Source organism: Pelophylax lessonae (assembly GCF_965119305.1).
Source record: "Pelophylax lessonae genome assembly, chromosome: 1".
NCBI lineage: Eukaryota > Metazoa > Chordata > Amphibia > Anura > Ranidae > Pelophylax > Pelophylax lessonae.
The window spans coordinates 14,431,722-14,444,184 of NC_138768.1; the positions used below are offsets into that span (position 1 = coordinate 14,431,722).

General features: G+C 45.6%; 1 protein-coding gene across 6 annotated transcripts in view; it reads right to left on the minus strand.

Annotated features, from left to right (window-relative positions):
* Positions 1 to 12,463, minus strand: part of LOC309552847 (PC-esterase domain-containing protein 1A-like) — a 97,444-nt gene that overhangs the window by 56,757 nt on the left and 28,224 nt on the right. For 5 of the 6 annotated variants that reach the window (XM_082253760.1, XM_082253757.1, XM_082253756.1 and 2 more), the window contains exons 2-4: positions 12,354 to 12,449; positions 8,810 to 8,889; positions 690 to 922 (exon numbers count right to left, since the gene is read on the minus strand). In XM_082253760.1, coding sequence (XP_082109886.1) covers positions 690 to 922; positions 8,810 to 8,889; positions 12,354 to 12,426 — 386 coding nt within the window. In that variant the 5' untranslated portion in view covers positions 12,427 to 12,449. The other variant, XM_082253759.1, reaches the window with a different exon arrangement.

The window sequence follows — 12,463 nt, forward strand, 5'->3', positions numbered from 1 at the left end:
AGATCCACTGTTAAGCCTCGTACACACGCAACGATTATCGGCCGACCGATCGGCCGTCTTTTGTCCAGTGTTTGGAATGTGCCTAGACTGCACACAAATTTTCTCGGCCAACAAAAACCAACTTCAGAAGTGATGTCATGTTCTGGTTTACTTTCCGTCTTGCTCATCAGATTTTTGTCTGCCAAAATCTGTACTGACTGACGGAAAATCGGCCGTTGTGTTGACGGCCAACAAAAATTTTATAGCCTGCACACCAGATTTTGTTCGGCCGAAAAGTTGGAGTCGGTTGTCGGAAGCATCATACTAACAAGTCGACAATCGGCCGATCGGACGTTGGCTGAAAATTCACGGCCAACAATCGTTGCGTGTGTACGAGTCATTAGTGGGCGGTAAGTGGTTAAGCAGAAGATACTTTATGTAGGCATATTGGCTCACACAAATCTCCCCTCCCCCCCTTTCCCCGAATGCTACATCTGACTTGTTACAAAGTTATATTTACAGTGATTCCTGGGGAAGAGGAGACTGAGGCAATGCTTTTTCCAACCTGCGGCAGACTGCCTAATTTTTCCTGATTGCACCTCCCAGACCTGGACACTTACCTGAAGCTCAAGCACTGCTGTTTATTTAGGGAAGGAGAAAAGTCAGAGAGCGCTAAATGCAGTCTCCCCAGGGATGGAAAGGGAGCGTACCTGATAAGGTCCCAGATACAAGAGTTTACGATGACAACATCGGGCTTGGGTCCTTTCTTAAAGTCGGCCAGTACACTCTCTACGTATTCGGAATATGCCCGAGTCAAGAAGTAGAACCGCATGAGGTGGTGGCCAGTACGGTACTGACGCACTTCCCGATAAGTTGTTCCATTGTGCATTTCACAGAGAGTCCCCCCTTCCACCAGAGTGTCATTGGCAAAGGTCATCTCCCCCTGAAAAGAAATAAAAAAAAAAAAAAAAAGACTTTCAACACACTGGAAACAGATGTGCCCTGACCAATTACAGCATCCAACCCCGACCCTACACAACTGCTCAAAAAAAAAAAAAAAAAGGATTCAGATATTACACACAGGAGGAACTTAAACTAAAATGGGGCTATGCATAATAAAGAAAAAAAATAGCCTATGGGTCACTAGCACACAAATCCAGATCTTTTATGGACTCTCTAACTTTATTCCCAATGGATAGATCAGCCTCTCTCAAACTTTTTAACATGGAGGAACCCTTTAAAAACGCTCTAGTCTCAGGGAACCTCTACTAATTATTATTAGATCTACAACTCATGATACATTAGCGTGATGGTCCAGTGGGAAAAATGCTCCTTACAGATAGCTAAAAAGATTGATAGGGTCATTGGGAACTTATCTCAGAGGCAAAAATTACTCCTAATTGCTCATGAAACCCCTAGGAACCCTTGGCTTCCATGGAACCCTGTGCTAGATTAACCCCCTTGATGAAGATCATTTTGGCACTCTTCAACGACTAGATCCAACCTCAAGTGCAAGAACCTCAGTCTTCAAGGCCTGTAAGTTCCAGGTCCTCCAACCACAAGTAATCACACTATAATCCAGACCATGGTCACTAAGGGTAAGCGTCTCAGATATCCGATGATCTCCAAAATGAAGGTTTCTCCTTTTCTAAGGTTATCCTTTGATAGTGTTGGGTTGAAGGAACCTGGTAGTGGGATCATGGGATGACAGAGGTTTATCCTTAGTGATATGCATAATGAAGGCTTCTCCTTTTCGAAGGTTATCCTTTGAAAGTGTTGGGTTGAAGGAACCTGGTAGCGGGATCATGGGATGACGAGGTTTACCCTTAGTGATACGCTTTTCTCCTTTTCAAAGGTTATTCTTTGAAAGTGTTGGGTTGAAGGAACCTGGTAGCAGGATCACAGAATGACCAAGAGGTTTACTCTTATTGATCCCCACAATGTAGGTTTCTCCTATTTCAAAGCATATAAAGGGTGGCTATATCCTCATATGGAGTAATTTTTTATTGTTCTGGTTAAGGGACATTGGGTGTGATATACTGTATGGTTTATGTAAGTCATAGGACTCAATTATTGGATTTGATACATTGTTACAAAAAATACATGCTTTTAGCAAGTCTGTTTTTGCCTTTCATTAACCTCTTGGTTATCCCCTCTGGAAGCTTTACTCCACATGAGGATATAGCCACCCCTCTCCTTTATATGCTTTACACTGGTTAGTTGGCAAAACACCCTACTGGTTGGTGCTCAGGCACATTGTGGCTATATACAGTGGGTACAGAAAGTATTCAGACCCCCTTAAATTTTTCACTCTGTTATATTGCAGCCATTTGCTAAAATCATTTAGGTTCATTCTTCTTCCTCATGAATGTACACATAGCACCCCATACTGACAGAAAAACACAGAATTGTTGACATTGTTGCAGATTTATTAAAAAAGAAAAACTGAAATATCACATGGTCCTAAGTATTCAGACCCTTTGCTCAGTATTTAGTAGAAGCCCCCTTTTGATCTAATACAGCCAGGAGACTTTTTGGGAAAGATGCAACAAGTCTTTCACACCTGGATTTGGGGATCCTCTGCCATTCCTCCTTGCAGATCCTCTCCAGTTCTGTCAGGTTGGATGGTAAACGTTGGTGGACAGCCATTTTTAGGTCTCTCCAGAGATGCTCAATTGGGTTTAAGTCAGGGCTCTGGCTGGGCCATTCAAGAACAGTCACGGAGTTGCTGTGAAGCCACTCCTTCGTTATTTTAGCTGTGTGCTTAGGGTCATTGTCTTGTTGGAAGGTAAACCTTCGGCCCAGTCTGAGGTCCAGAGCACTCTGGAGAAGGTTTTTGTCCAGGATATCCCTGTACTTGGCCGCATTCATCTTTCCCTCGATTGCAACCAGTCGTCCTGTCCCTGCAGCTGAAAAACACCCCCACAGCATGATGCTGCCACCACCATGCTTCACTGTTGGGACTGTATTGGACAGGTGATGAGCAGTGCCTGGTTTTCTCCACACATACCGCTTAGAATTAAGGCCAAAAAGTTCTATTTTGGTCTCATTAGACCAGAGAATCTTATTTCTCACCATCTTGGAGTCCTTCAGGTGTTTTTTAGCAAACTCCATGCGGGCTTTCATGTGTCTTACACTGAGGAGAGGCTTCCGTCGGGCCACTCTGCCATAAAGCCCCGACTGGTGGAGGGCTGCAGTGATGGTTGACTTTCTACAACTTTCTCCCATCTCCTGACTGCATCTCTGGAGCTCAGCCACAGTGATCTTTGGGTTCTTCTTTACCTCTCTCACCAAGGCTCTTCTCCCCCGATAGCTCAGTTTGGCCAGACGGCCAGCTCTAGGAAGGGTTCTGGTCGTCCCAAACGTCTTCCATTTGAGGATTATGGAGGCCACTGTGCTCTTAGGAACCTTAAGTGCAGCAGAAATCTTTTTGTAACCTTGGCCAGATCTGTGCCTTGCCACAATTCTGTCTCTGAGCTCTTCAGGCAGTTCCTTTGACCTCATGATTCTCATTTGCTCTGACATGCATTGTGATCTGGAAGGTCTTATATAGACAGGTGTGTGGCTTTCCTAATCAAGTCCAATCAGTATAATCAAACACAGCTGGACTCAAATGAAGGTGTAGAACCATCTCAAGGATGATCAGAAGAAATGGAAAGCACCTGAGTTAAATATATGAGTGTCACATCAAAGGGTCTGAATACTTAGGACCATGTGATATTTCAGTTTTTCTTTTTTAATAAATCTGCAACAATGTCAACAATTCTGTGTTTTTCTGTCAGTATGGGGTGCTATGTGTACATTCATGAGGAAGAAGAGTGAACCTAAATGATTTTAGTAAATGGCTGCAATATAACAAAGAGTGAAAAATTTAAGGGGGTCTGAATACTTTCCGTACCCACTGTATATCCTACCTTGGTTTTAGTTTTCTCCTTTTCGAAGGTTATCCTTTAATAGTGTTGGGTTGAAAGAACCTGGTAGCAGGATCACAGGACGCCCAAGAGGTTTACCCCTTGGTGATCACCATATTGAAGGTTTCTCCTTTTCAAAAGTTATCCTTTGATAGTGTTGGGTTGAAGGAACCTGGTAGCGGCATCATGGGATGACGGAGTGATACGCGTAATGAAGGCTTCTCCTTTTCGAAGGTTATACTTTGAAAGGGTTTGGTTGGAAAAGCCTGGTAGCGGGATCACAGGATGTCCAAGAGGTTTACCCCTTGGTGATCACCATATTGAAGGTTTCTCCTTTTTGAAGGTTATCCTTTGAAAAAGTGTTGGGTTGAAGGAACCTGGTAGCAGGATCACAGAATGACCAATAGGTTTACCCTTATTGAACCCCATAATGTAGGTTTCTCCTTTTCAAAGCATATAAAGGAAAGGGTGGCTATATCCTCACCTGGAGTATTTTTTTATTGTTCTGGTGAAGGGACATTGGGTGTAATATACTGTATGGTTTATGTCCTAGGACTCACTAATTATTGGATTTGATACATTTTGTTACAAAAAATACATGCTTTTTAGGCCCCTTTCACACTTGTGCAACTTGTCATGCAACTTTGGACATCAGAGTTGCACGACATGTCGTTCCCCATGTTTTCCAATGATAACCATTCATATATGCGCAACTTAAAGTTGCAGCAACTCCAAAGTAGTTCAAGCACTTAGCAAGCCTGTTTTTGCCTTTCATTAACCTCTTGGTTATCCCCTCTGGAAGCTTTACTCCATATGAGGATATAGTCCCCTCTCTCCTTTATAGGCTTTATACTGGTTAGTTGGCAAAACACACTACTGGTTGGTGCTCAGGCACTTACATTGTGGCTATATATCCCGTACCTTGGTTTTAGTTTTCTCCTTTTCGAAGGTTATCCTTTGAAAGTGTTGAGTTGAAGGAACCTGGCATGGGATGACGAGGTTTACCCTTAGTGATACGCGTTTCTCCTTTTCGAATGATACACGTTTCTCCTTTTCGAAGGTTATCCTTTGAAAGTGTTTGATTGCAGAAGCCTGGTAGCAGGATCACAAGATGCCCAAGAGGTTTATACCCCTTGGTGATCACCATATTGAAGGTTTCTCTTTTTAAGGTTATCCTTTGAAAGTGTTGGGTTGAAGGCACCTGGTAGCAGGATCACAGAATGACCAATAGGTTTACCCTTTTTGATTCCCATAATGTAGGTTTCTCCTATTTCGAAGCATATAAAGGGTGGCTAGCTATATCCTCATATGGAGTAATTTTTTATTGTTCTGGTTAAGGGACATTGGGTGTGATATACTGTATGGTTTATGCAAGTCCTAGGACCAATTATTGGATTTGATACATTTTGTTACAAAAAATACATGCTTTTAGCAAGCCTATTTTTGCCTTTTCATTAACCTCTTGGTTATCCCTTCTGGAAGCTTTACTCCATATGAGGATATAGCCACCCCTTTCCTTTATATGCTTTATACTGGTTAGTTGGCAAAACACCCTACTGGTTGGTGCTCAGGCACTTCGATTGTGGCTATATATCCCCTACCTTGCTTTTAGTTTTCTCCTTTTCGAAGGTTATCCTTTGATAGTGTTGGGTTGAAAGAACCTGGTAGCGGGATCATGGGATGACCGAGGTTTATCATTAGTGATAATCCTAATGAAGGTTTCTCCTTTTCGAAAAGTTATCCTTTGAAAGGGTTTGATTGCAGAAGCCTGGTAGCAGGATCACAGGATGCCCAAGAGGTTTACCCCTTGGTGATCACCATATTGAAGGTTTTTCCCTTTTGAAGGTTATCCTTTGAAAAGTGTTGGGTTGAAGGAACCTGGTAGCGGGATCATGGGATGACAGAGGTTTATGCTTAGTGATACACGTAATGAAGGCTTCTCCTTTGAAAGTGTGTGGTTGCAAAAGCCAGGTAGCAGGATCACAGGATGCCCAAGAAGTTTACCCCTTGGTGATCACCATATTGAAGGTTTTTCCTTTTTGAAGGTTATCCTTTGAAAGTGTTGGGTTGAAGGAACCTGGTAGCAGGATCATGGGATGGCCAAGAGGTTTACTCCTTCGTGATCACCATATTGAAGGTTTCTCCTTTTCGAAGATTATCCTTTGAAAAGTGTTGGGTTGAAGTAACCTGGTAGCAGGATCATGGGATGCCCAAGAGGTTTACCCCTTGGTGATCACCATATTGAAGGTTTCTCCTTTTCGAAAGTTATCCTTTGATAGTGTTGGGTTGAAGGAACCTGGTAGCAGGATCATGGGATGGCCAAGAGGTTTACCCTCAATGAACCTGAGTAGAGCTGGCCCCTCACAAGAAAAACACTGAGGACTACTCTAAGGTGTACGTGTGATTAATATGACATCATGTGAAGTAAATTTGATTGCTTTTGATAATGAAGTGGGTACTTTGCTATTATGCAGAACCACAGCCTCAACCTTCTTTGAGGAGAAATACCACTAACCAGGAGAAATGAGAACAAAAAAATAAAATTTATTTTAACGGAAAAAGTACCAAAAAAACATATGGATGGCTTGCCAAAGCTGTACACACAGAGCGAGGCATGAGGAAGCCAGAAGGGGCAGCTGCCCCAGGTGCAGTGACATTAAAGTGAAGGGGGGTGCCACAGTGAGCTGCAAACCCTCATCATGTATGGTCCATAAAAATACCTATGCCGACAGGTAGTTTGCTGCAGCCCACAGCACCAATATGTCTCTGAGGTCACCCCAGGTCAGGAAGAGAAAGCTGTATCTGCTCCACCTCCCGAGTCACAACTTGTTCCACCTCCACACCTCTGCCATGCCCCACCGTGAATTCACTCTGGACCTGGCGGAGTCTGTGCTGCCGATAAAGGAGAATGCAAAAAGTACCATAGAAACGGTTTTGGTTTGCTGCACAAGGAGGAAGCAGCTTTCTCTATGTCACTGCAGAAATAGTGGTGGAATCCTCTAAGTCAAGGGTCTTCAAACTATGGCCCTGCAGTTGTCCCGGAAATACAATTCCCATCATGCCTAGTCCTGTCTGTGAATGTCAATTTTACAATGCCTCATGGGATGTGTAGTTCCGCAACAGTTTGAGGATCCCTGCTCTAAGTCCATGCAGCTAGCCAACAGCACTGACCGAGTAGACTGAGAAGGAGGTATGGAGAGAGGAAGCAACCTGGACAAACTGTGCTGGGGAAAACCAGAAAGCTTGGACAGCTTGTGAGTCCTCAGACATCTGTGCAAGCTGGACTGCAAGGTGGTTGTGACAGGAGTCACTTTGGCTGGGGGGCTCGTGGAACCCAGATTACTTTAGGGAGGTTGGGAAACTCCTTATCCAGCTTCCCCGGCCCCTCTTATGTGTAAGTCACCCTGTGTCTATTAAGGGCACAGGGTGACCAAGAACCCCAGTTGGGTCTGCACTAACCAGACTCACTGTACAACCACACCGGACTCAGCATTTGGTATTACCCCAGTTATCCTGGGTTCTAGATGTCTGGTTTGTGTTGAAAGAATGAGGGGCTCTTTCACTTGGGACAATAATATTTCTGAACAGTGTCCCTCAGGAAATATATGAAGATGAACAGTTTGACTTTTTAGATTGCTAGAATATTGCAGGAGTGTCTCATAGACCCTTGCTAGATAGGGAGCTGGGGTTTGTTATTGGTAAGTACCTGTATCCCATTGTTCTATTGTTTCGGTTTGCCTTAAGATCAACTTATTATGGGATATATATGTGTATGTGGATTAAAGCAATAAATCACAAACCAGGCGCTCCTGGGGTGCCTGTAGGGTGGAGGGATAAAAGTAAGCCTGTGGGGTTTCCCAGCGGTTGTTCTGCTGTTAGGCAACTAATGGCTCAGTAAAGAGATTCGCACCCAGGGCAGCCATGGGAAAAAATCCAGTCCAGAAGTGTAAGCATTTTATGTACTTTGTTTTTCGGTTATCAATACCAATAAACTGTTAACCCTTTCTATACTGGATGTTCACCCGACTTCTTTATCCATTGCATCCCGGTGTGGTTCATGCGCTGCCTTCCTCATATACTTTTGTGTATGTGGATTGGCTGCTAAGGGGGAGGTTGTCCCACAGTGTATATCTCTTTGTGCCTGTGTACCAATAAACAGTTCTTAATCCGAGAAGGTCCCTTAACCTATACAAGCTAAGTTGTCGGCTAGCTTTGTATGAGAGCGGCTAGGATTTGATATCTATGTTCCCTACTGGGAGGAAGTCGTATACTGATGGAAGTTCACAAGTACAGTGTGGGTCAGCGGTTCCATTACAGTGGTTACTTGCGGGCGAAGGACCTGGGACCATAAAAATTAGGTAAGCATCATGCCTGGACAACATTTTAAATTGAGTGGAGCACCATCAATGGCATCCTATGTTGAAGTTATTGGAGGAAAAGAAGCACCTACAATGTAGGGATGACTGGACACTGAAAGATACTGACGAAAAAAAAAAAATCTAAAAACAATCTAATCCCATAAAGGAGTACCCGTTAGGCCTCTTTCACATAGGGCATGCATAAATGTACGCCCGTGAAGGGCCGTGTTTACTGGAATGGTGCTCCATTCTTCCCCAAGTACGCAGTCCCATTGCTATCGATTGGGACACAGCTGTTGCTCCCGATGCGACACGGAAGGTGCACTGCATCCAGGATGTGTTTGGAGGCCAAGAACCCACCCAACGTCACATTGGGAGCAGCGGCTGTGTCTGTGCAGCCTCTGCATCCCAACTGACAGCAATGGGACTCTGCCCTAATTGGAAATGTATGAAACACCTGTGCACCCCCATGCAGGTAAACACAGCCCTCCAGGGGTGTACAGTTGCACACCCAATGTGAACGAGTCCTTAAAAAGGGAGAAAATACTTGTGTGATCTCACCTTCTTTCGGAGCTGGAGGTCGGTTAGAAATGCATCATTCTGCAGCAGTTTCACGAGATCTTTGTAGACTGATCTTTGAACTGAAAACACAAAAATGTATTTTAAATTACCTGCTGTTCGGGACAATTTTAACTTTTTTTTTGCGTCTGAAAAAAATCTTTTTTTTTTTTGTGACCAGAGAAATATAATATTACCATAGCATGATCAGAATATTTTTTTCTTTCTTTTTGCACATTATGATTGCTTATAGCAGTGCATTACATTGCTATAAGCAAGCATTTTACTGAATAAAACGGATTAAGGCCCCTTTCACACTGGCTTTCCGATCAGGTCCGTCTGCCAATTTTTCAGGCCGACCTGACTGGATGCCCATGCACCCCTATGGAGCAGAGGATGTCAGTGGCGACATCTCCGCTGCAACCCGCTGCGATCCGATCCTGTCCGTGAAATCCAGACAGATGAAAACCCTAGTTTCCATCCGTCTGGTGGATCGGATGAAAACGGAAAAGGGGTTCAGCATTCACCCAATTTCCCCATTGAGGAGAGCGGGGATCTGACAGGTTTGTCTCTGCAAAGTAAGCAGAGACAGAGCTGTCATCCGCCTGCTCAGCAGGGATCAGTGGATCAATTCCCACTGAGCAAAACTTGAGTGAACGGAACCCTAATTCATTGTTTTGATTAGCTAGGATTGGCCAGAGCTAATCACATGGTACAGATGGCCTATAATCGGCCCTGTTTATACTATCACACTGACTAATCACAGCTAGCAACACAACGGTATACAATGGATGGTGTGAAAGGAAGCTATCCATTGTATACAACTGTCACGTGACCTGTGGTTAATGGTCACGGCGGCGGTCACATGGTACCGGCAGCAAGACGGTACACTGATGGGTCATCAGGGGTCACATGGTACCGGCAGCAAGAAAGTACACTGATCGGTCATCAGGGGTCACATGGCAGTGAGCCGGTACACTGATCAGTCATCGGCGGTCACATGGTACCGGCAGCGAGCCGGTACACTGATCGGTCATCAGCGGTCACGTGGCAGCGAGCCGGTACACTGATCGGTCATCAGCGGTCACGTGGCAGCGAGCCGGTACACTGATCGGTCATCAGCGGTCACGTGGCAGCGAGCCGGTACACTGATCGGTCATCAGCGGTCACGTGGCAGCGAGCCGGTACACTGATCGGTCATCAGCGGTCACGTGGCAGCGAGCCGGTACACTGATCGGTCATCGGCGGTCACATGGCAGCAAGCAGGTAGACTGATCCGTCATCGGCGGTCACGTAGCAGCGAGCCGGTACACTGATCGGTCATCGGCAGTGCCCTGTAGACACATCCGGTGACAGATGGCATGCATTTCAATGGCACCTAAACACGCGGTTCTGCAACGTGACAAATATGCACTGCAATCTGCATCACGTGATGTTAGTCGCCCAAAAAGAAGTTCTGCTCCTTTTTGCACGCCAAGCTTCGCGATTCGTCATGTGACCGTGGCGGCAGAATCGCACCGCATTTTTAGGTGCCATTGAAATTAATAGGATTTTGCTTGTTAAGCGTTTGAGCGTGGAGCTACAAAACACCCAGTGACCCCCCCCCTGGGAACGGGGCCTGAGGCTCGGGATGTCTCTGACTTGTCCCTTATCAGCTCTGCCGCCTGCCACCGCGGGCTGCCAGTTACAAGTTGTGATATAACAGTGATGTAATAAGGATCACTGCATAGCAGAGTCCCTTTAAATATACATATCTCACAGAGGAAGCTCTCTGTAGTAAACCATTGCAGGCGATGTGTAGGCAGGGTGGCTCACACAGTACAGAAAAGGCAGAAGGTGCATTCTATGCATGAAGATAAAAAGCCTTCTGTGTGCAGCCCCCCTAATACTTACCTGAGCCTCATCTAGATCCAGCAATGTTGCAGGAGTGTCTCAGCTGCCCTGGACTCCCCTCCTCATTGGCGGAGACGGCAACGCTGCGCCATTGGCTCCCGCTGCTGTCAAAGTCAGTCAGCCAGCCAATCAGGAGAAAGGGAGGGGTGGGGCCAGGACGCGGCTCCATGTCTGAATGGCCAAGGGGAGTTGTGACGCGACTCGGGTGCCCCCATAGCAAGCTGCTTGCTGTGGGGGCACTTAACAGGAGGGAGGGGCCAGGAGCACTGAAGAGGGACCCGGGAAGAGGAGGATCAGGGCTACTCTGTGCAAAACCAACTACACAGAGGAGGTAAATATGACATGACGGGGTTTGTTTTTTTTTTTTCCCCATTTGTTAAATTAGACTTTACAAATCACTTCAGCAAATTGCAGGAGCGTGGGGGTGGTAAGAAAGGGAAGAGGCATAGGGAATAGGGGTGGTAAGGGATGGAAGAAGCATTAGGAAGGGGGGGGAAGGAGGAGGATTGCAGGAGCGAGGGGGGCAAGGGGGTAAAGGATTGCAGGGGCGAGGGGGGCAAGGGGGTAAAGGATTGCAGGGGCAAGGGGGTAAAGGATTGCAGGGGCAAGGGGGTAAAGGATTGCAGGGGCAAGGGGGTAAAGGATTGCAGGGGCGAGGGGGTAAAGGATTGCAGGAGCGTGTGAGAGGTTTGCAAAGGATTGCAGGAGCGTGGGAGGGGTTTGCAAAGGATTGCAGGAGCGTGGGAGGGGTTTGCAAAGGATTGCAGGAGCGTGGGAGGGGTTTGCAAAGGATTGCAGGAGCGTGGGAGGGGTTTGCAAAGGATTGCAGGAGCGTGGGAGGGGTTTGCAAAGGATTGCAGGAGCAGGGGGGGTAAAGGATTGCAGGAGTGGCGGGGGTAAAGGATTGCAGGAGTGGCGGGGGTAAAGGATTGCAGGAGTGGCGGGGGTAAAGGATTGCAGGAGTGGCGGGGGTAAAGGATTGCAGGAGCAGGGGGGGGGAGGGGGTAAAGGATTGCAGGAGCTCAGGGGTAAAGGATCTAGGAAGTCTATAAACTAGGGGAATTTTGAATAATCTCACAGTTATAGCAACAAATTATTATCTCAGTACATTGTGTAGAAGAGCAACAAGTTTGCCGCAGCTGTCTGCCCTCCCCCACCTGTCACTGGTTTATAAAGCCGCAGATATATTCACCTCAACCAGTGACACTGACAGCGAGGAGTAGGGGCTGTTTGCAAAGTTGAATGCTCACATATTTGGGGAGTCATTTTAAAATACCCAATCAAAAAGGTAAGGTAAAAAAATAAACACACACACACCTAAAAAGAACACAAAAAACACCACTCCCAAAAAAACACAAAAAAAAAAAAAACAGCAAAGAAAAAAAAAAAAAAAAATACACAACACACCAAAACCCCCAACAAAACAGCAAAAAATAATTAAAACATAAAATAAAAACAAAAAAACAGAAAAAAAAAAAACAGATAAAAATAAATAAAATAAATGTATTTGGTTGACTGAAGTGAACACAGCTGCATCCAACTTACTTTGCTAAGCAAACGGTTTCTCTTCCCTCAGTAAATCAACCTCAGACAGTTACTATTTTGGACACCCAACAAGGTCTGACCTCTGAGGGTGAACAGGCATCATACTCACTGGAGTCTCCCAGGACGGCCACATACTTGTTGTGAAGAAGTTGTTTGACGTCTTCAGAGCTGAAGCACCCCATGGCTCCGTGTGGTCATGCAGTCACTGCAGAGAGAGAG